Source organism: Triturus cristatus, chromosome 1_2, assembly GCF_964204655.1.
Source record: "Triturus cristatus chromosome 1_2, aTriCri1.1, whole genome shotgun sequence".
NCBI classification, from domain to species: Eukaryota; Metazoa; Chordata; class Amphibia; order Caudata; family Salamandridae; genus Triturus; species Triturus cristatus.
Genome location: NC_140580.1, coordinates 65,048,621 through 65,072,822, shown reverse-complemented (window position 1 = coordinate 65,072,822; position 24,202 = coordinate 65,048,621). Strand labels below are relative to the sequence as shown.

Below are 24,202 nucleotides of genomic sequence, written 5' to 3'. Positions count from 1 at the left end.
TGTGACTTATGTAGATGCAAACTGAGTTAAGTGCAAGAACAGAAAACCCCCTGAATAATCCCCTCCAACCACCCCCCATACTTCTTGCCCTGAAGCATCTGTCAACCTAACTTGAACAATTCAAACAGGTGTAACCATTACCGTTGGAGGACGAGGTTGTGGACCCCTCCATAGTGCAGGATGTATCAAGTCTCAGTATTATAAACTATTACAGCCTGCTTTAAAGGCTGTTTTTGCACCCTCTCAGACTTGCACCTAGCATCGTAAATCACTGGTCGTAGAGAAAGGTCTGTTTCACCGGATTAGCTGATTGTGCAAGCTGGGGAGCCCTTTTGCAATATTGTTTCTTCCAGATCCTTCTCTTGCGACTTTTAATCTCTCTTGGCCTCCGTAGTGGATGTATTTGCGCCTCTACTTGCAAGTCTTGGTGATCTCAATATTGTCTGACAACTGCCGCAGCTTCTGCATGATCGTGTGCGCTTTCTCTGTGTTCTCGATGATTTTGTCGATTTGGCGTTGAAGTTAGTCCGTTTCGGGGACGCCGCTGTCTCTCTTGGCAGGGTCATGGGGTGTTCTTCAGTAGCCCATGTCCAGGCCTCTTCTGGAGTTTCAAAGAAGTAACTTGTTGTGAAGGATCACGCTGAGGCGGGTGGGGAACAGAAGTTGGTATGATAAATCCGCAGTTTAACTGCCGTGAAGGATCTCTGCTGAGCTTGGACTTCTTTTGTATAGTCTGGTAAAATCATCACTTTATTTCCTTGACAAGAGGTTGGGAACCTGCCTCCTGTAGAATAGCGCCTGTCTTTCAAATTAAGGATGTGTGATTTAATTGGTCTGTGCAGAGCCCCAGGGGGCGTTATTAGGCGCCAAGGTGCAGTGAACCGACTCCTCTACAAACCATGTGGACAGGCGCTCCGGGGGCATCCAGGTTTTGATCCAGTTTTCAATCCAGTTTTCAATAAAGAGGGAAACCTGGGGCAGTTCTGACCCCTCCGGTACATCCACAAAGCGAAGATTGTTCCTACGTGACCGATTGTCGAAGTCCTCTGCCCTCCTATGAAGTTTTGCTGTGTGGGACAGCAGACGTCGCTATATCGTCTTTGACATTGGAGATTCGGGATTCCGCTTCAGTGATCCGTGCTGTCTCATTACGGAGGTCTTGCCTAATGAGAGCAACGTCTACGCGTACTTTCCCTATTTTAGTTTCAACTGAGTCCTTGGAGGTGCGTATGGCTTGAAGGATAGTGGCCAGGTCTCCCTCTCGTAAGGGTGTCGCCACCTGGGTGTAGCCGTTGACACTCGGGTTGCCACTCGTGTACTGGTCCATGCGGGTCTGATTGGGAGGCGGCCTCATCCCCTTGTCCTTGCCCATGATCGTGTTGTCTGCCTCCCACCTGTTCATCACCGCCACCGGGAAGAGGGGATGGAAGGGTGGATGGGCAACGACCTTCCCAGAGTCTGTTATAGTCTATTTACACCCGTTGATTCCCTCGCCCCCTCAACTGGATGTCCAGTCTGGATCTGTTGACTTGCAGTGCAGGGGCTTCATAGGAGCCTGCTCGGGGCTCTTTCCCACCGCTTCAGCTGCTCGCAAATTCTAGCTCCTCGGTGGTGGGATGTGTGTCCGGCGCAATTTCTTCTGCTCTGTCGTGTTTCACCTGCCTTTGAGTCTTCCCAGACCAGGATGGACTGCTCTGGGATCGGTAGGATCCGATTGGCTGGGCAAGCCCCGGTGTCCCTGCGGATGTAGTCCAGGATTGGACTTTCTCTTGCCACTGGTCTCCTTTCGCGGACGCGCAGCAGCTCGTGGGACCAGTGTCTTCTCCCAGGTTCTGGCCTTCCTGCATGTCTCCTCAGATCGCCACCCCACCTGGGCGCACATCTAGCAGTCATGTGGTCGGAGGGGCCTTCACTGGGCCACTTGCCCCAGGCACCTCCTGTTCTCCATGCTCTGCATTTTCACCTCCCCATTCTCCCAGGGGAAAGGGTCCATGTCTGCACCAGGGATCGTATGGGACTGGTTGATTGGGCGGTGGGGGCGCACAGGAACACCCACGCCTCCACAAGCACTCCTCTCCCAGAAGCGGCTGTCACGTATCCAGCAGGCAAGGCAGTCCTGTCCCGGCACCCCCTCTGGGACGTCCCCGGGACAATCCAGCTCACTGCATCGGCCACAATGGAGGCCCAGCACGCAAAGGTTCTCAGGCAGGTCTCTAGGCTGGGTGAGACCTCCTGTTTCCCTCGGCCGCTCAGACAGCGCAGTAGTCCTGGTCTGTCCAAAACAAACAGGAGCAGCGCAGATCCCAGGGGGCAGGTACGGTTCTGAGCAGCAAACCTTCAGGGGGCATGTACCGTGTCTGCTGGCTATTAAGCATATCCTGGCCTCAGGCTGCCTGCACCGCCGCACCATCCGTTTGTGCCCTTTTCTTCCACTCCAGTGGGTCCATACCGCCCTGCAGCACAGTGGAGAGAGGAAGAATGAGGGAGGCCTCTCTCGCCAGACCCCCGGCGGGCTTGTGCCTCACCTTCTTGTGGCAGCGTCTAGCAGTCCCAAATCGAGCCACCTCTCGAGGCCCCACAGGGAGAGCGAGAGGCCACCCACCAAGGCCCAGGGCAGCAGCAGGTCTCCTCCTCTGACGTCAGTGGACTGGGGCATGCAGGACAGACCGTCAGTTCCCGACTGCCACAACGGCTCCAGGAGTCAGGGTCTCGGTGCAATGTGGGGTCCGCGCTTCCGGGCCTCTTCTTCCTCAGGGGCACGTAGGCCATGGATTGGAGTCATATGCTCTCCGTTCCACTGTGGAGTCGGCGTCGCTCCCTTCCCTGCCTTAGCACCAAAGAAGGTCCTCCTGCCTCAGTGGCCGCAGCAGTGATCAGAGGCTCCGATCCCACTGCCGGGCCACCATCTTAGGTACGCGTAGATGGGTTTCTGCAGTTGTCACCGGGTCATGCCTTCCCGCACCGGCCATTAGGATCGCAGCCCGTCTTCCAGCACGGGGTGCAGCTACCGGCCCTCAGTTGGATGGCTGGAGACTGGTGTGGATGACGGAGGGGTCTGGAGCACTCTGAGTGCGACCACAATCTTGACGCTCTTGGCTACGCTCACATCTATTGTGACTTTGTTTGTCATCTCCATCAGTGCAGATTCAGTGCTGTGACGGATTCTAAAACCGGACTGTGAGGAGTAAAGGAGATTGGGGGTTTCCAAAAATGACATTAGCTGGGTGTTTATTGCCTTTTCTAAGATCTTAGAGACCCCTGGAAGCTAAGATATTGGTCTGAAATTTGATAGTATTTCCAGATCTGTGTTAGATGTTTTTTTATAGGGGACTGACATTTGACTTTTTGCATGCTGGGGCACTATCCATGACTACCGGCAAGTGGTGAAGAGTACTTGGTAAATGGAACTCAGGCTAGTCCCTAACAACTTCATGATTTGGTGTGGGAAGAGGTCCAGAGGAGAACCAGACTTACTTTTGGATAAGGCATCTTCCAGTTCCTTAGACGTTGGGGGGGTGGGGGAGAAATAGTGATAGTTTGTCCTGTTCCAAAGATATGGGAAGGCTCAAGTTGTTTGTAGGAGCCATGTCTTGTATTAAAATGAGGCTATCTTGAATTGTTTGTATTTTGTCTTCAAAGAAGGAGCTCAAGAGAGAACACAGAGGCACTTGTCTCTAGTGTTGGCCCATAGGTTTTGGGTTCTGTGAAATTTGAGCCAATATTGAAAATTTCCTTTGCATTATAGCTTGCCTTTTCATTTCAATTGTGTTAGAGTAGATAAGTCGACTTGCAGCTTTCAAATTATTGCTGTACTTGCTCAGTGCTACTTTGTATCTGCATTTGTCAGGTTCCTCATAGTTTTTCCTCCGTAGGCGCTCCAATTTTTTGCATCCCTTTCTTTCATCCGCAAGTTCAGTTGTGAACCAGCGGGCGGAATACAGATGTCTGTTTTTCATACTGATTGTCTTGGTGAGCCAGTTGCTCACTGTAGCCTCATCATGTATTATGTCGCCTGTAAGGCTAGGTTTGGTAATCTCTAGTGTCCCTTTCAGGAGAGAGATATCTACTTTGCCCCAGGCGTTGGTTTCGTGTGTGGGCTTCATTCGCCCAGTGTGTTTTTTTTGTTGAGGACCAAGACCATGAGAAGGATAGTATGAAATGGTCAGACCAAGTGACTTCATTTGGTGTACCTAAATCTAATGTGGTGATTGTGAAAAGGGCGTCTATACTGTGTCCTACTCTATGTGTAGGACCTCTTACTGTTGTTGAGAGATCGATATCTGCAAATGATTGACAATTTGAAGGCAAGGTTGCCTGGGGGTTGTCAGGTTGAATGCTAAAATCCCCGAAGACAGTAAAGTTTGTTACTTTGTTGCCCAGAGCTTGAGAGGTAGACTTGATAAAGTCACTTGCATGACTGGGGGACGGTCGGTGTATCAAAGCTCCTGCAAAGGAGCATTGGGTGGAAGGTGAGATGATGAATCCCATGACTTGTAGTATAGGACCACCCGACCTAAAGTTTTTGGTGGTATTCCTCCCGGCCACCAACTCTTGCCTAGCCATCCTACTTCTCTCCCCCACTTACTCTCAGGGCGTTTAACATTGCAGGCAGAGGGGTTTCTCTATGCGGGCGGTCACTTGCCACTGAAAAGGCAGTCTCGCCTCTCTCTCCGCTCGCTGTGGCTCCCCAGTGTTACGTCGCTGCCAACCGCCTGGGCCCAGCTATCATTGCACTCCAGCCAACAGCAGTGCCGGGGGCTCTCTTGGAACCCCACGCCAGAGTAGCACTGCTCGCAGAGTCCCCACTGGTGCGGTTAGCTTTCAAAGTATGGGCAGGTACTGCTGCTAGTTACGCGTCCGCCATTCTGATCTCGGCAAAAACAACAGTTGATGGCAGCCTCACTTGCTGTGTTTCACTCTTGCATTAAACTTCAGCTGTACCGTCTTATAATGTTGAATTTCCAGGTCCACAGCACTGCAACGTCTTCCACACTTTTAGGGCTTCCTTTTCTGGCAGGATTGGAGCTGGGTGGCAGGATAATTGATGGATGATGGCTCACAGCCAGCGGAGCTGCACTAAAGTGCCATCTTGCAGTGGGCTCTCTAGTGCCCCTCCATAAATTGCTGCTTAAGGTGGTTTTTCAGGCTCTTGGGCAAAGTAGGCAACCATGAAATAGGCCAATAGTTTAAATTCTTCAAAATTTAGGTTAGGATTCATTCGAAGTCAGCTGACAATTGCTACTTTCCAGTCGCTGGGGAAAAAGCCCTGCCTCTGACAGAATTGATCGTCTGAGTAAGCTGCTTAGGGCCAGATGTTGACTGGTTTTTTGTAGTCGCAAAGGGGTTTTAGGCTCGTTTGTGGCCGCAAAAAACGTGTGGCCCATGTACCAACCCTTTTTTGCGAGTCGCTAATCAATTAGCGACTCGCAAAATAGGGTTAGCGACTCGCTATTAGGAGAATGTTTTGCGACTGCAATTGCGGTCGCAAAACACTTGCAGTTTACCACCCAAAGCACTTGCAAACAGGAAGGGGTCCCCAGGAGACCCCTTCCCCTCTGGGAATGCATGCACTATAATTTTTAAGGGCAGGCAGTGGTCCCAGGGACCACTGCCTGCCCTTAAATGATGAAACTGAAAAGTTTCATTTTTATTTTTCAAATGCATCCCACTTTTTTTTACGGAAAACTGGCTGCCTTTGGGAAAAAAAACTGCTTCATTTAAAAGCAGTCCCAGATATGGTGGTCTGCTGACTCCAACATGCCACCATCCCTGGGAGTGCCAGCCATTCCAAATAGGGTCGTAAATTGCGACAGCCTCAGTAAAATGCATGAGGCATGCAATTTGCGGCAACAATGGGAATCACAAACAGTGTTTCTGACACTGTTTACATTGATGTTTGTGACTCGCAAATTGCGACTCACAATTAAATGCAATTTGTGAGTCGTAAACATCAATGGTCGTACATCTGGCTCTTAGACACTGTCAGGGGCTAATTGAAGAATTTATTCCCTAACAGACTTTTTAACTTGTGTCACCGAGACCTGAGACATACAGGAAAAAGCAGAAATGCTCACAGGAAGCGAGTCAATAGACTGTGAAGCTGAATGCCCCTGGTCACAAGAGTTGGTGAACTCTGAACAGATATTTAATATAAAAGCTGCTAAATCATCACAAATTAAATTTCAGTGGAGGAGGAGGGTTGGACAAGGAGCTCACAATATTAAAGAGCTCCATAGAAAAGTTGTCAGCAGACTTAATTTTCCTAATGATAAAATTTGGTTTAAGCTCAAGGAGGCGCGTTTGTACTTTTGCAACAGAAACCTATGTTTCCTCATTTTGTCCGTTCAGATGTCAAGAGCCATTTGCGTTCTTGCCTACAGTTTTTCTTCCTCATCAATTAGATTCTCAACTAAGGAGCAGGAGGTTTTCTTCTAGAGGACCTGCAAGATTTAAAATGGACTACATCATCCAAGGCAGAGCTTAACCAGCTAGAAAATTCAGCCACGTTTAGGATCGCATCTCGATGTGGCTTAAAAGGAACCACAACAAGCGCTCAATATCTTTCTCCAGTTTCGGCTCTTGAAATGTGTATTTAGAGCCCCTTGCCAACTAGATGATGGAGTAGCATCAATGAAGAAACCCAATGATCCGACCAGCTTAGCTTGGTAACTTCTCCTACCTGATTTCCTGAATGATTAATAACGAGCCTATCAACTGTGTGCCCCGCTGTATGTGTAGGTGACTGAACAATCTGTGTGAAACCCATGCTGGTCATACTTTCAATAATAGAACAAGTGTTCTGACAAGTGACAGCCTCGAGATGAAAACTAGAATTTTCAAAAATAAAGAAATTAGAATTAAAAAAGGAATTTTTTTTTTAATTGTTTGGCCGCAGGATGACGAAATGCGAGCACTAGGCCCAGGCGGGCGTTAAATAATAAGACCTGTGAAGGTAAAGGCATCATGAATTTTCAGTATAAATAGAGCAGCCTTCAATGCTATTGAGGCAAATGTAGCTCATGCAATCATTTCAGGATGTCCCTAATGGGGCAGTCTAATCTAACGATAGCGAATCCTGCTGGAAGTGCCTTTGCAATATTATGCCCAGAGTGCTGCAGTGTTCAAGTTTCTATAATAGAAGCACAGACTGTGAGACTGATTTCAGTCCATGACTTCTATTTTGTTTTTAATTAAAAAGGTTACATTAATCAATGAGCAAGCTAATCTATGACTCGCCTCCCTTATAGCCTTCACTGGTGATCTAAGTGTCCATAGCTTTGAAAGGACCCTTGTAACCAGCCATCATTAGATGAAAGTTGCACTTGGGGCCAGAATCCAAATGTGCCCAATAAAGTACAGGGCATCTGGTCGACTCACCTTAATGGCGAAGGTCTAGTAGTTGGGACATGTATACTAGATTTCAATTCTGTCTTAAAACTGACAGGGCCTCCTGGTGCAAGGCGCATTCTGGTCATGAACGGTTGCACACTAGCTTGTCTTTGGCACACCAGTAGCTCACCCACAGTGCGTAGACACACTGCCATATGATTACAACAGACGAGCCTTAGAAGGGGGCTAGCAGGCCCTGACACAACACGTCGGGCAAGAAAATCAGTGGGAAGATCAATTAAAAGCAACCTGGAGTCAAGCAATTTCTACCTGCTAACCGAGGTCTCCAAGACATGGCACTTGTCTGGCTGCTGAGCAGAGAAGAAAGAGGAAATGCTATTTTGGGAAGACTGTAACATGTGGCATACTTTGTTGTGCTTTAAAAAACTTTTTTTTTTAAATAGACTCCTGGGATTTACAATCCTTTACGGGTTTGCCATGGTTTTCATTTTGTTTTTATGGCGTCTGAGTGTTAAATGAAGTAAGCAAAATGCATAATCCAAGCCTCCAGTACTGGCATAGTTAGCATTTGAGAGAGATGATCTCAAATTCTGAGGAATGAAGCTTGAATATATTTTAGTCGACCATCCACAAAGATAATAGTTTCAAATATCAAATCTCTATTTCTTAAGTAGCAAAGCACATAAAGCCTGTTACAGCGTAAGGTTAATTATAGCCACACTAGCAATGCATGCTAAAAAAGAGGATCTATTCACCTACAGAAAATGACAGCATTTTACTGGAATCCTCCTTCAGCACAGAAAATATGGAACTGTTGAAAGTCACAGAACACTTCATTTACTTTATCTGAGCTCAAGCAAGTAAACCTTCAACAGACAGTCCATGCCAATGAATTTCCTGGCTAGTTAAATATAATGTGATTTGGTTGGAGAATTCCATTTATCACAGCTATAATCTGGGGGCCTCAGTAAGAGATTTTATTCGTTTAGAATCCCAATATTGTTTAATATCATGAGGAGAAGAATGGACAAATGAAGTTTATGGACAAAACATAAGCTTGTCTGTGGCCTCCAGTCCCTGCTTGTTCCAGACTGATCCAGTGACACAGCAGTTGACCAGGTTTTCCCAACTGGGTTTTCCTAACCAGGTTTTCCCACTTACCCTTCCTTTCCTCCCACAGAATCCCCACCCACCCGAGGACCGACTTAATGCAGGCTGCTGCCCGACCGCGCCACTTGCACACCTAAGGCAAGTCTGTCCGCGACAGTCTGTGCCTGGACTGCACCCAGCGCCACAACCCCTGGCCCTACCGCCCCCGGAAAGTACACCATCGCCAAGCTCTACACCCTCGACCCCAGACGCCACAATTAACACTACCACCGCGCCGACCCACTGCCCACCGACCAATTCCACCTCAAACACACTACAGACACCATCTCAACACACACTCGCCATGCAAACATTTCACTGAAATATGGGACCTCACTGCCACCCTCTCACCCGACATAGTCTTCCTCATTGAGACCTGATGCCACCCCAGACATTGACACAGCGATCCCCAATGATATAAAATCACTTACCAGGACCGCACCAACAAGCCGGAATGAGGAACGGCCATCACCCCCAAAGAGACCATACAGTGTACCACCACTACCACCGACACCACCACCACACGAATGGAACATTTCCACTTCACGCTCCACATGGACGACATGACAACCATCAGAGGCACCCTTGCATACTGACTCCCAGTCCCGCGCTCCAGCCTTAGACTCCAAGTACTGCATCTTCGGCGACCTAAATTTCCACATCAATGACCCCAACAACAAAGACTGCACCCTCCCTGACAGTTTGAGCAGCCTTGGATTGGTTCAGATAGTCCACAACCCTACACACGCCGCAGGGCACACACTGGACCTAATTTTCACCTCCATCAACTACATCAAATAAAGCCATGTCACAGAACTCACATGGACCTATTACTCCATCGTCCACTTCAGTATCTCCAGCCCCCGCACTGCCACGCCCAAGATGACCAACACCCCCCGGACCCCAACGGAGGTGGAACAATCTCAGAGACAAGCTGGGCGAACACCCTCAACACCTCCAACCCTGCTGATGCCACCAACCTCGAATTGGGAGTCAATAACTTCAACGCCTGGATCACTAATTGTGCAGACCGCATCGTCCCCATCAAGAACAACATCCAGAGAAACTCCTCCAAAAAGGCCGACTGGTACACCCAAGAACTCAGACCAGCGAAATGGGACAGAAAACAGTTGGAGAGGAGATGGCGTACCAGCAAGGACACCTCCGGCAGGGCAGCCTTCAAGACCTCCCATAACCTCTACCACTGCCTGCTGAGAGCAACCAAGAAGACAGCCCTTGCCGCACGCATTAAAACCACGCCAACAACACTAAGGAACTTTTCAACATTGTTAAGGAATTCTCCAAGCGAAAACCACATCATATCCTCAAAGGAGCAGTGCGGCAACCTTGCCCGCTTCTTCCACAACAAGATAGCAACCATATACAGAAACTTCTAACCCCAACCCACACCTAGGGATTTCCTCAACAGATACGCCACCACCGTAACCAACATGAGCCACACACTGACCACCTGGAACATCCTCTCCCCCCCCCCAGGACACCACCTCCACTATGAAATCCACCCACAAGGAAGTTCCCACAGACCCATGCCCGCACCACATCGTCAACCTTGGAAACCAAAGGATCGGCCAAGAACCACCCTACTCAACACCTCTATCGCCACCGCAACATTTCCCGATGTCTTGAAACATGCCGAAGTCCGACCACTACTCAAATAAACTCTGCCGACCCCAGTGAACTCAACCAGCCAGTCTCCTTGCTCCCTTTCCCAGTGAATGGTCATCAACAGTCAACTCACAACACACCAGGAGAAGAACCAGCTACTTGATGTCTCCCAATCTGGGTTCTGTAGCAATCTCGGCACCAAAACCGCCCCGATCGTAGCAACCAACGACATCTGAATCCTCCTCGACTTAAGAGAAACAGCAGCTTTGATCCTCCTCGACCTCGCTGCAGCCTTTGACACTGTATCCTACCACATGCTGATTGAAAGATTCCGCCACATTGGCATCCAAGGGGACACTCTCCGATGGATCACCTCCTTCCTCGCCGGAAGAACCCAGATGATCCACCTCCCACCTTTCACCTCTGAACCAAAGGAGATCACCTGCGATGTCCCCAGTGCTTATCCCTCAGCCCCACGCTCTTCGACGCATATATGACCCCGCTGGCCAACATCAGATCTTGTGGTCTCAACATAATTTCCTACGCAGGCGACACCCAACTCCTCCTCTCACTCACTGACAACCCCACCAGAACCAGCTTCCACAGGTGCATGACAAACGTCGCCAACTGGGTGAAGACCTGCCTGCAACTGAACACAAACAAGAAGAATGTGCTGATGTTTGCTAATAGCAACAACACTTGGAATTACTCCTGGTGGCCACCAGACCTAGAACCCACACCCACTCCCTCCGACCATGCCAGAAACCTCGTTATCATCTTTGACAACAAGCTCACCATGAAATCACTGATCAACGCTGTCGCCTCTGCCTGCATCCTCACTCTGCACATGCTACGTGAGATCAACAAGTAGCTACCCCTACACACGAGACATGCTGTGACACAGGCCCTCATCCCCAGCCGACTGTACGATGGCAGCACCCTCTACGTAGGAATCGCCGCGCACTTACTACCGAGACTTCAGACCATACACAACGCCACAGCCAGCCTCATCCTCGGCCTTTCCAAACGAACCCACATCACACCCCACCTCCGGGAACTCCACTGCCTCCACGTACAAAAGAGGTACCCATTCAAGCTGCTGACTCACGCACACCAGGATCTACACAACCAAGGGCCCTCATACATTAACCACCACCTGAACATCCACTAACAGTTGAGGACTACTCTCCGCCTCCCTTTCGCTTACCCATACTCCCCGCATCTAATGAAGCGTAAGTGAAAGACGCTCCTTCTCCCATATCGCACACAGCAAAGACCTGGAACAGCCTCCCTATGCACCTCCAGACCATCACCTTACTCCTGGGATTCTTAATGGCTATCAAGACCTGGCTGTTCGATTAATCCTCCGGTACCTACAAGTGCCTGGATACCCTATTGGGTGATTAGCCACGCTTTATAAATCCTGATTGATTGATTGAATGTAACAATATTATATCCATTGCATGAGTGCTGTAAATTGGTAAATTTCGTTATTTATTTCTATTTCACTAGTTTATATTCCTTTTTTACTGTCCCACATTCCTTCCGGGGGGAAATAGGATGTTGCTATTCTAGTCTGTGTTTTTAAATTAATGAAGATCCAATATTTGAACATAATTTAAACATGCCATTTCTCTGCACAATCCTCCACAAAGAAAAGATAGATGGGCTACACAGAACACTCGTATGCATATTCCCTTTTGCATTTAAGAATTTTGGTAGTCCGGTACATTTTTTTAAGAGGAGCAAAACAGCCTCATTGGAAATGTCTGTTAAATAATTGATTTCACGACTGAGTAAACTACAGCATCCGATGCTTTTTGAGAATTAGAGCTCTTCTGAGTGACCACAGGCAACAAAAACCTTCAAAACGGGTCTCTTCTCCATCCCTGATTTGAGCAGAAAGGAAACTAGGCAAGATGTCTGTATCTGGCACACATGTAATGCTTTCCTGCGCTTCCCCGAGCGCAGCCCTGTGATGTGCATATCTTTCCTAAAGCAGCTATGCAGTATCGGCATGGAAAGTGAGGAAGGAAGCTGTCCTAGTGTGGCAAGCATTGTACCTTCTCTAGTGTAGCCCTTTTGTATCAGCAGGGCAATTTTATTCCTTTTCCCCTAGTGTGACTTTTCACTGTCATCCTTAGGAGCAGAGCATCTTCCCTCATGTAGTCAGCAGAAAAGGCAGTACAGCAGTGTCCGTATTAAGTACATCATCTACTTTACCAAAACCTCACCGTATCAGTATAAAGTACAGTACCACTTTTTATTGCAGCTTTCATCTTGGTGCCATTTGCAATTACAGCGCCTAATTTTAGAATAACCCTGGAGGCAAGCTTTGCTATCCCTTGGCGCTGGGCTAACTTTGGATTTATTTTGAAAGAGAGAAGAGTAGCCTCCTTTCTCATCTTCCAAGGTGCTTTCTGTTGCCCATCCCTTCATCTCCTTTCCTCAGCCTATCTATCAGTGCTGTACTCTCTGCCTATGGAAATGCTGCCTCTGTCTCTCAGTTTACTTATAACAGTTGTACTAATTTTTTCTTGTCTTTCTTTTCCCTCTTGGGTCATTTTAATACTTCTATCTGCACAATAACACTCTGTTCTTAAGAACGTTCCTTCACACCTTTTAGGTTCTGTTTGTTCCTCTTATTAACTGTGTCTAACCCCACTCAACGCTTTGCCCTGGCTCTACTTTTGCATTCGACCCAGGTTCAATATAGCGTTGATAAACCTAGAAACCATAGCAAAAGTTTCGGTGTACATATTTTAAGTCCTGATTTTGCAAATAAATAGCAAAGGTTATAAACACAAGAAATACTGTCTTGTTGAATAGCCCTCTACAAGGCATAATAAGCCACCTTAATATCAGCATACAAATTTAAACAAGCATTGGCATAGCCAATAGCTCTCGCTTTTGGGACCTTATAAGTGTTTAGCCATGCAACGGTTGATGTTGTTGCACCAAGGATATTGTGCTGCATAACTAAATAATTATAAGTTCCCAAAAGCGAGACCTATTGGCTATGCCAATGCTTGTTTATTTGGTCAGTAGACTGAAAGCAAAGGCAAATAGAATTAGCTATCTAGCATCCCATAGCGACCTGCACTAACACAGAAATGGCAGAGGCCCAAGTAATATGCAAAATTATGTAGAAAGTGCAAAATGCTAATATTTGATATGTGAAACTGACGGAGGCCTATGCAATATGCAAATTTGCGCAAAACATGCAACAACGCTAATGTTAATCATAAGAACAGCTGGGGAAAGTTGGGCCAATATCCAACCTGGTGGGACAGGGGACCAACAAAGTTGCATAGTCCGTAACAGCCCGACATAATATGAGTGTAATTCAAGAGTTCTCTTCAGATGCCTTTTTTACCGTTCGTCTTGACCCCCGCCAGTCTGAGGATCTGCTTTAGCAAGGGATTTAAAGATGTGCAAGAACTGTACCAATCATATGTTAAGCACTGAATTCATTGGATCTAATAACTCAATTAGAGCTGATCCACTGCCATCATAAATAACTCTTTGGGTAGGGACAGTAAAATACTAACAGCAGTGTGGGAGGCATGATGCTCCATGAGGCATAAATGTTTCCAAGAATATTTTAGACTGAGAATACAGAATTTTGAAATGTGTAAAAGAAATATAAAAATTCTACATTTTTATATGTTAACCAACAAGTAAATAACCATTGTGGGTTTGCAAAAAGAAAGTCAAAAATATTATCACAAATACTAAATTACTTAAGCTAAACAGTGACAAAGGAGGAAAAAATGAATGGTGTACCCATGACAGTCAGAAGGGAAGCCAGTGTGAAAGGGTATGACAGACTCGAGGGAACTGAATCATGGAAGAATGCCAGACTGATGCACTTGAATGACAAAGCAAACAGAAACAAAATCTATTTTAAAAAATCCACTAAGCGAAAAAACTGAACACTTACTATATAAACACCAAGCACCGACTTTGCTGAGATCTAGCACAGGTTTCTTCTTGCAAGCTTCTTTCACAAAGGTTAAAAAATACTTTGAATGTGTTACTTATTGCTTGCTAGTGTCTTCAGAAGACTCAAATCTGCAAGCCAACAGGTCTCGCCTTTGAAAGGCATTTGACAACCTTTTGGCTTTGCCAATACTTGTTGTGAATAGTAAACCGCATCAGCAAAAGAAAAAAAAAGCTAAAAGGCCGGCCCCATCATGATGAAGTAAACCTGTGCATGCATCACCGCATGTATCAAAACGTTGCACTGGCCACTTTTTTATTTATCATTCCAGACAATCAAATTTGTCCCACTGGGGACTTCAAGTACAGAAAGCAATAAATAGATTTCATAAAGCAATCATGCTAGCAAGGTTCGGGAACTCATATGGACAACGGCTAAAAGCGAAGCCAAATACTGGCCATTTTTCAGTACAGCTTTTAAAGGCCCTTGGCTTAACAGTTCAACAGTGACTAGAATGCCAACTCAGACTGTCATTGGGTGCATTATGAAAATTAACGTAACAGGGCTCTTAATTTGCTTAAGGGAACTAGCTCATTCAAGTTTAACTTCACTAACCTACTTATATGAATACAAACGTGTTTTTGTTTTTAATACTGGTGTTTCTTGTATGAAGAAACAAGTCCAAAATTTGGAAGAAAGGAAGAACAGGCAGCTCATGATTTCCAATACGATCACGCAAAGGGATGAAGGACGGAAGTGCAGATTAGTAACAGGAGATCATTGTTCCATGGACAACAATTCAGTCACTATTGTCCCCTACTAAATATAGCAGGAGCGCACATACATGCATCTTTCTATAGATTATCTAGGGCAACAGTTGGCCACAGATCAAAGCAGATACGGACGAAGGCAGTTAAAACAACAAACGATAAAACAACACTTTCATTAAAGCCAGATTAATTCAACTGTTTTTGAGAGAATAGAATAGACAGAATTTATCCAGCCCCAAATGTCAAATTGGTGTGACAGGCAAGCATCATTCCCAAAAAAACAGGAATGTTAACTAACGGAGCACTGCTATTTAAAGAAAAGCGTTTATTTAGCTTGCAACTTCTACTTCTATGTATTATGTTAAACACTCACGTGAATAATTTACTTTGCCAGCGGACCTCTTGCAATTTGTAATCCTGTAAAATTAGCGAATAAAAAGGTTTCATTAAAAAAAAATGAACAGAAAAGTGGCCGTGAAAGTGATCGCGATCAAGCGCGGTGAGCGATGCGCTTAATGAGCATGACGAGGAAAGCCATATTGCGCCTCTGCTCGTAAGCGCGCGCCCGCACACATGCACGCAAGCTGTAGGCCGGCCATGGTAGCATTTTTTGAAGCCCCTACTAAAAGTCTCGCCAGTCCAGCGCATTCGCTGGGTCAGGCGAGACCTAAAATGGGGCAAGAAATCTACCTTTTCCGATGTGATAGAGGCATATTTGGCGTTTTCTTCCTAGCTTTTTTTAAAGTATTTAAAACTGTTTGAGTTATTGGGTAAAATCTTTACTTGCAAGATGAGCGCAACACCTACTTGTGTCTTTTGGTTTATTAATGGTTTATATGGGTGTGGTAAACCAAGTGGGAGTGAGAGGATGTGTAAGGGTACTACAACATGTCCTCCCTGTTGAAACATGAATATACTAACTAGATGTTGTAGTCCATGGTACGAGAGCAAAAAGCAATTGTGTTGATAGTGTGTAGTCTCAGATAAGTAGTTTATCGGTATACCAAGTAGAGCTTAGAATTCTTTGTATTCTTTTTTTATTTATTTAAAGAAATCTAGCTTGATTCTGATGTGAGCTTAACACATAGGTAAACTACTTGGTTGACACTACATTATTCAGACAAAAGCAGTCTCCACATTATCTGGGTAGGGCCTCCTGTTAGTGCACTGGCTTTTGATTTGATCTGATTCATAGTGACAGTCTTTGTTCTTTTCTCCGACAGAAATCCATAACCATGAACCTTGCTCCAAGCTCTTCAGGTGAGTTTTCTGACTGCGTTTTTACTGTTTGTTTTCTACAGTAACAGCCTAAATGGAGCTGAGGGACAGTGTTGGCTAGATTCACTGCAAGGTATGGGCACTCAACAAGATATTGTCTGTCTGCACTATCTGAGGCTCACTGGTGCAAAAACCCACAGAGGGATAGTGTTGACAGTACTCACTGGGGACACTGCTTTGGAAATGTATTGAAGGACATTACCTGACACTACCTTTAGCACTTACTGAGTGACAATGCCAGTAACGCTCATCAGTGGTCACTGCTTAATTGAGATAATATATGTAGCAACTCCATGGAAACTTATTTATGAAATCTAAATTCAATTCTCCATTTTTCTAATATGTACCTAACCCAAAGGTATTTCCATGCATATTTAATTTGGTGTTCAAGACTAATACGACTAACGCACATTCTAACAATATAAGTGGTAGAGGTAAAAGAAAATGTATATATTTTTGTTTCTGAATGTACATTTAAATGGTATCATAGTCCCAAATTGTATTCAGATGTTATTTCTATGACGTGCAGAAAACCTTGGATAAGTGATGCAGCAATCCTAATTCTTAAATATTTTTAATCAAGAATTTGAAAATTGAACTTGTGATGTAGTAGGAAGAATGAATGCTAATTACTAAGTGTTAGGCTAGGGAATAGGGAGCAAATATACCCATCTCTTCACAACTACTCCTTGGTGGCTTCTTCGCCATCCATGCACCCTTACTTCTCCTGAATGTGAGATTTCCTGGCTCCCATATGCTGTCTGTCAAAGGGTTTTTCTGGTCCCTCATGGAGCCTGCCCTTTCAGGAAACTCTCCACTTTCTGTCTTAGAATACTTTCATCTGTTCCTTAGGCCATAGCGTGGCAGTCTTCAGAGGTCCTTTCAGTATGACCACAACCAGCTCCTTGTTGTCCCTAACCCCACAACCTCTTTTTTTCTTTCTTTTTTGCACCTTAATGCATCCGTTTGAATTGTATTATTACCTGCACCTTGAGGGCTCTCTCTCCCTTCTCAAATTTGAACAAACTACTCCCCTTCCACCGCTCCCCCATCCACAGCATGTTCCATCAGAAGCCACTGCAGGTCTGGCTGCTTGGGTCACATGACCGTGACCTTAGTGAGCCAGCCCCATTGCAATGTTAGGTGGATTATGACTGTACACCATTGTCCTATGAATTTGGTCAGCATGTCCTCACCCTGGTGTCCTCCAGTTCGGTGCATTGCTGTGCTGGCTCCACTGTTTGGTGCTGTTCAGACCATGGGCCAGGACCCTTGCTCTAGCAACACTTCCCTCATCCTGTGCCCTCTTGTGCACAGCCTCCTTTCAGCAAATAATGATTGTGTCCTGTATTTGTTCTATTCTTTGGAGAAGGTTCAGGTAACAAATTAAATCAGTTGATAACAGCATAGTTCATTAATGAAATCCTGATCTTTTCATGGAGGTGTTTGACCTTTAGCTGCACGCTTATCATCCAAACATTTGCTTACCCAGAAGATGCTGATAAGCAAGACGTGCTGCCGACTAGGAAGAGCCATGTGACGGACACATGCAATGTGATTCTAGTGCACCGCACTGCAGCATGGGAATCACTGGCAGGACAGGCCTGACCACGACCGGGGCTGCTGAAAGCCTGTTCACCCTCCTGTGCTCCACCTGTCTTGTTTATGAGGCAGCTGGCTGAAGTAAGAACACCTCAACCCCTGCTAATGGCTGCTGGGGGTGAGTACAAACTGGTGATATCACATCTGAGAGGGAAGGCACCCAATTAAATATTTAAAAGCCATATCCTCTAGTATGAGCTGGAAGGAGTGCTGAGCGGTGTAAACAGGTGGCAAACATAGCGGCTGACGTGCCACCAACTAACCATAAAGGCTGATGCATGCGAAAAAGCATAGTCGCCAGCCCACCAGCAGCTAAACGTATATATGTTAATGCACATCAGTAAAATATTTTTTAAAGGCAGACACTTGGACAAAACAATAAAAATACTGTAATATAGCCCTGTAGTGCCATTAAGAATCTGCACAGGAAGTGCTTAGAAATCAAACAACGTCACTTGACCTGGCAGAGGTACTTAATTGACATAAGCATGCAAAGAGTGGCATAAGCAACATGAATCATAGCAGGCTAACATTTGATCCCAAAAGAGATGCTGGGACACGTGCTCAGGATCAGATGGCAGAAACACAGTACCACCCTGACATGCAAGAACCAACTGACAACACCGATGTGCGACAACTACTCAGCGGACCATTGATGGTAAAATTGACAATCTATCCATCAGAATGGATCAGTGGATTAAGAATGGATGATCTTAATGAGTGCCTTAGTAAGCACAATTCTAGACTTGATGTGGAAGAAAGAAGTGTGTCTGATTTCAAAGATCGCACCACTACACAAAACAAGAAAGGGAAGCTGGTGGAGGCAACCCGTTTGCAGAATGAAGACCTGGAGGTCAGTGCAAGGTGTAACAACATGCATATTATGGGCCTTGCAGAATCTCCATCAGTGGGAAAACTAGTAGTGTTCATAGAATCCTTGCAAGTTGAAATAGTTGGCAACGGCTGCTACTGAGGTCTAGTGCTGAGGGATCTTCTATTGCCAACAGCTCACTGATCCCTCAGCCTTAGACCTCCTTCTGGAGCACCATCTTAACACCTCGCCCCCTTAATTGTCAGATTCTTCAATTACCGGGATAGAGACATCGCCTTGTGTATGTCCCACTAAGAAGGAAAACTAACATCATAAGGTGCATTAATATCAATCTATCTAGACTTGATAAAAATGTAGAACTTTAAATAAATTTGTGGCACATCAGTGGACTAAATGATGCTAGAAAGGCAGAAACACTTGCATGTGTAAGAAGGCACAACATTCCAATAGCAGTTCTACATGAAACACACCTGTCTCAAGTACAGATTTGCCAAGAGCTGGGACACAGTCAGTCAGTCAGTCAGTCAAAATTACTTTATTCGGCTCATATCAAGAACCATAAAAGTGCAAAACATCACAATAAATACAATAAATAACATTTAAAATGAGCATGTACACATGATTTTAAAACACTACATTAAAATAAGACTAGGTCGAGTTTAATCACAATTCACAATTAATTTTAAACAACACTATGTCCACTTGATTTTTTTCCTTAATCTCATCGCGATAGCCAAAAAATTTGCTATATTAAAAATCTCCCAAGTAGTACCTAGCAGCTGGAGATACAAAAGAGCAGGTTTGACTTGTCTGAATCCTTTGTTCTTAATGAGAGGGATGATGAATTTTTTGCGGAGAGGGGACAAATGTTTACAAAAGAAAATAAAGTGGACAGTATCCTTGAGGGAGAATCTGTCACAAGAACAGATCTCCAAGTCTCTGTCCTTCATCCAACCAGCAGAATCAGTGAGCAAAAGATGGTATTTGTTCAGTCTAAACCTTGTCAATAAAAAGCGATGATTCATGTTATTCACTATGGTCAAGTAGGGTTCAATGCTGCCTGTAGTTATTAATAACTGATGGGCCTTTACTGTAGGTTTTATTAGCTCCTTTTCTTCTCTGGCTAAAGTAGTTCTAAGCTTGTGTGTATCTTTTACCCATTTAAAGTCTCCCTTTGATAAATTATTGGGATTATCGAATATGTCTGGGCGACCTATTTCGTCACTAAGGTTCTTAACATAGCGCAGCCACGGAATAGCCTTTCCGAACTCGAGCGATAAGCAATCTATTATAATTTCACGATTTAGCTCAAGTTCCGGATTTAGCCAGATTGATAACCATTTTAATAGGGGGGCTAATGCTATCCGGTCAGTTAAATAACCAACCCCACATTCTTGATGTACAATATAACCAGAGGTTGCCTGGGGAAGTGATAGAATGGTTTTTAGGAACTTGTCCTCTACCACCTGAAGTTCCTTCACATTTTTAAATCCCCACAGGTCCGCACCATACGTAGCTATAGAGATACATTTAGCTGCATAAATGTTCAATATAGCTTGCATGGGTTTCACCCCCAGTTTGCGAGCAAAGTCCAACACGCCTATGATAGATCTGGCAAAGGCATTTCGTTTTGCAGCTAATTGAGGGGCCCAGGATGACTTATCAAAAATAACCCCCAAATATGGGAAGCTTGTGATTCTAGATAAGACATGGCCCTCACAAAGCATAGTCTTAGTTTTCTTGGGTTTACAACCTACAGTCATAACATGAGATTTGGCGAAATTCACGCTTAAATCAAGTCTTTTCATAAAATCAGCAAATGTATCTAAAAGACTTTGAAGCCCTACTGCTGTACGCGCTAACAGTGCAGCATCGTCTGCATATAATAATGCTGGGATTTGGTACTTCCCAGCCCTAGGAATATCCTTACAAGACTCTGTTAAGGCAGTGGCTAGGTCGTTAATATAAAGTGTAAAAAGCAGGGGGGCTAAGATACAGCCCTGCCTGACACCATTAGAGATTCCAATCTTGCCAGTGCAGTTACCCAATCGGTCGAATCTAACAGTGGCAGAGAGATCTCTATGAAGATCTGCTAAGAAATAGACAAGGTTTTCATCTACTCCCTGCTTGAGGAGGAGTTCCCACAGTTTCGACCGGTTCACTCGGTCAAAGGCCGAGGATAAATCCATAAAGGCCAGGTATAACGTCCCTTTCTTAGCTATAGTGTATTTGCCTATTAAAAGGTAAAGGTTCAAGCTTTGGTCTATGGTGCCGCGGCCCTTACGGAACCCATATTGTAGGCACGAAAGGGTGTTGGTATCCTCCAACCATTCTGTTAATTTACCCAAGACTACTCGCCCCAGGACTTTAACTGCGGAATCAATGAGTGAGATAGGGCGGTAGCAACTAGGGTCCCCTCTATTACCCTTTTTAAAAATAGGTATGATCACGGACTCGGACCAGGTGTCCGGAATGCCTGCGACACAGACCCTGTTAAAAATATTCGTTAAAACTGTGGACCAAGTCTCAATGTCTGATTTAAAAAGGTCCGATGGGACGCCATCGGGTCCTGGAGCCTTATTGCTCGTCATCTTGCCGATGGCCTCAGCCACCTCGCCCTTGGTTACGAATAAAGTATATTGTTTTACAGTGGGAAGAGGGGGATTTAATCCACCATTCATGCCCACTTCGTAGACTGACTTGAAGTGAGAGTACCACTGGTGTACCCCGATACCGCAATCTAATTGATTATTACAGGTATCACGAAAGAAAGGTTTGTTGACGACAGACCAGAACTTTGCACTGTTGCGAAGGACGTCAACGGAAGAAAGTTCTTCCCACGCGTCCTCCCGGATCTCCTTTTTCCTGGTTGCCAGGGTTTTAGTATATTCTTTCCTGAGTTGGGCTATGTTAGACCGATTCAAAGGGTTACTGCTCAAGGCCGCCCTCAGCTTTCTGTTGGCCAAAGAACAGTTTTTGTCAAACCAACCTAACTCTGCCTTGTCCATTGTTTTAACTGGACACCGAAGATCAGCTGAGATCTGGGAGCAGATTACGGAATACGCCCCTAGTACTTCCACGTTCCCTGCTTCTAGGTCAAGGCACATGGTCAACTCAGGGCCAACCTTCTTTTTCAAATTGGCAAAAACATCTTCAGGAATAACTTTGTTCCATCTAATCCTGCGATCCTGATCTGTGGGGCGAATGTGAGATTTGTCCGTTCTATCAGCGGCTGTAACAAGTTGTGAAAAGAGATCAGACAAAATGAGGACCACAGGATAATGGTCACTGAAATATGTCCAGGCTGCTGAATATTCCATGGTCCTGTTCCTCAATACTGAACTGATGAAAATATAGTCAATCACAGAATATTTCCCATTCCCTTTGAATGTTGTGGTATTCTCATCCACCATGGCGGGGAGTAGCAAACCATGGTCAGCAAGGATTATTTCCAAAAGAGCACCCTGAGATGAGTGCTCAAAATGGGCCTCCCGTGATTCTATTGGGCCTAAGGGATCCGCCAAAGGACATTTCTCTGGACATCTATGGATATTAAAATCGCCCATGATAATAATAGGACAAGTTATCTCAGTTTTCTCCCTAAATTTAACCAAAAAACAATGTAATGCGGTGAGATGATCAACCGTGGTATCTCTGTGATAAGAATTATAAAAATTAACATTTAAAAAATTACTGCCCCCGTTGAGGGAGATTTGAACTGCCAAACAGTTACATGAGCCTGTGTCAAGTTGAGTCAGCGAGCCAGAGATGCTAGCTGAGATCAAGGTAACCAACCCCCCCTTAGCCCTCCCCATATTAGACGGTACAGCAGATGCAAAGAAGCTTTTATATCCATCTATACACAGGGTGTTATCCGTATCCCAAGTCTCTTGGAGACATATTACTTCCCCTGAGCAGATAAGATCTCTCCAGGCTGGGTCATCTGTCTTATTTCTCAGCCCAGCTATGTTCCAGGAAACCAATTTAGTTAAAGGACCCGTGGGTCCGTGACTAGGGTCATTGACTATCAATGGTACCATATCTGGGACTGCAGGCTGAGTTTCAGGCACTATAGTTAGTTCTTGCAGCCCTAGTCACTCATTGTCATCCAAGGTGGATAGGGCAGAGTATCTATTAGAGATAGGGACAACATTATCAAGGGGGGCACAACTCTTTGGGAAGTTATTGGTCGTCCTTAAGTCAAAAGCTGGGGGATAGAAAAAACCCAAAGGGAGGACATTAACATAATCATAATGAATTCTAGCAGAACCTGCCTGCCTCAGAATGTCCTCAACCAACCTGGGAGATCTAAAACTTATGACAATGCAGTCACCATCTAAACACTTGTTAATCTTACCCACCCAAGGTACTCGTCTTATCATCAGAAAATTACTATGTAAATGTTGCCCCAAGACAGTTTTATTCGATAGGTAGTGGAGGGCTTTGTTTTTTAATGAAGACCAGTGTTCCCTATTCCCATCCACAAGCTTTGGGACATTGGCTAAAATGATAGAGTAGGGGCAGGCCTCTGGAGGTAAGTGTAGTGTCGAGTCCCTCCCTAGGGGCCGATCCGGAGAAGAGATCCTCCCCCTTGGGTTCTGCTTATGTGTTTCCCTACCCTGAGCTATTTCTGCAGCAATTGGAGGTCGGGATATGGTAGTAGAACCTATAGCTGGGGTAGTGCAGGGAAATGTTGGTTGCTGATGTATAGTGATCATAGAATCCAGCATGTTATCAACTGTAGTTGTACACGCAATTAGAGAATCAACTACCGCGGAGCTTGGCTCAACGTTTAAAACCTTAGTTTGAAGGTGTAACTCGATTTTAGTGATGCGATCCTCTATTCGTTTCAAAGTAGCCATTAGCGGTACAGTTAGTAACTTAAGACGGGCATCGATGATTGTCGCTATTTCTAGCCCTATACTTTTATTGCCAATATCGGGGCCCTGAGTTGTACAGTTATTAATTTACCCACGCGTTGACTCACCAGCTAAATGGGGAACACCAAGATTAACCTGAGGCAACCCCTGAGCGAGATTGCTCTTTCTGGGGATTTTTGCCTGTTTCCGTGCTCCCAAGGAGTTATTTGCCTTTCTTTTACCTGCCATGATTTTGCCCCCATTAGATGGCTGATTTGAAATGCCTCTTGATTGTCTTGTTCTGACAGCCACAGGAGAGGGGGCAGGACTCAAATTGGGTAACAAGGCAGGTGTAACTATAGAAGTCTCCACGGTTTCTGACCCATTTTGGGACATACAAGAGTTGGCATCATCGGGGGGTGCATCAACAGCAATGGTCGTAGGAGGGGTACGAGACGCAGCTAGCCTAGGTGGTTCAAGTGATAATCTACGTTCCACTGACGCAATTTCTTTAACAATAGCAGATTCAGCATGTTTCAGGTAGCTATCAAGAGTCCCCAAACCCACGGTCCTTTTGCATGTTTTAGAGTTCATTTTCTACTATGATAGTATACAATAGCGAGCCGTGGGAAACACAACCAGCCCCCTGAGATCACCACTTCAATAATAACAGAAAAGTTGACACAGTATTACCCACTTCGTACAGTCCGTTCTCAGGTGACAGATGGTGTCCCAAAATCACACGCCAAAGAGAAGGGTCCCAGCCCAGCCTCACTCGGCCTCTGAGGGCCTA

The 24,202-nt window shown here is 45.4% G+C and overlaps 1 protein-coding gene across 2 annotated transcripts in view; it reads left to right on the top strand.

Moving 5' to 3' along the window:
* Positions 1 to 24,202, top strand: part of ABRAXAS2 (abraxas 2, BRISC complex subunit) — a 313,192-nt gene that overhangs the window by 110,966 nt on the left and 178,024 nt on the right. For both annotated transcript variants that reach the window (XM_085601520.1, XM_085601512.1), the window contains exon 3: positions 16,062 to 16,098. In XM_085601520.1, coding sequence (XP_085457646.1) covers positions 16,062 to 16,098 — 37 coding nt within the window. The remainder of the gene's footprint in view (positions 1 to 16,061; positions 16,099 to 24,202) is intronic.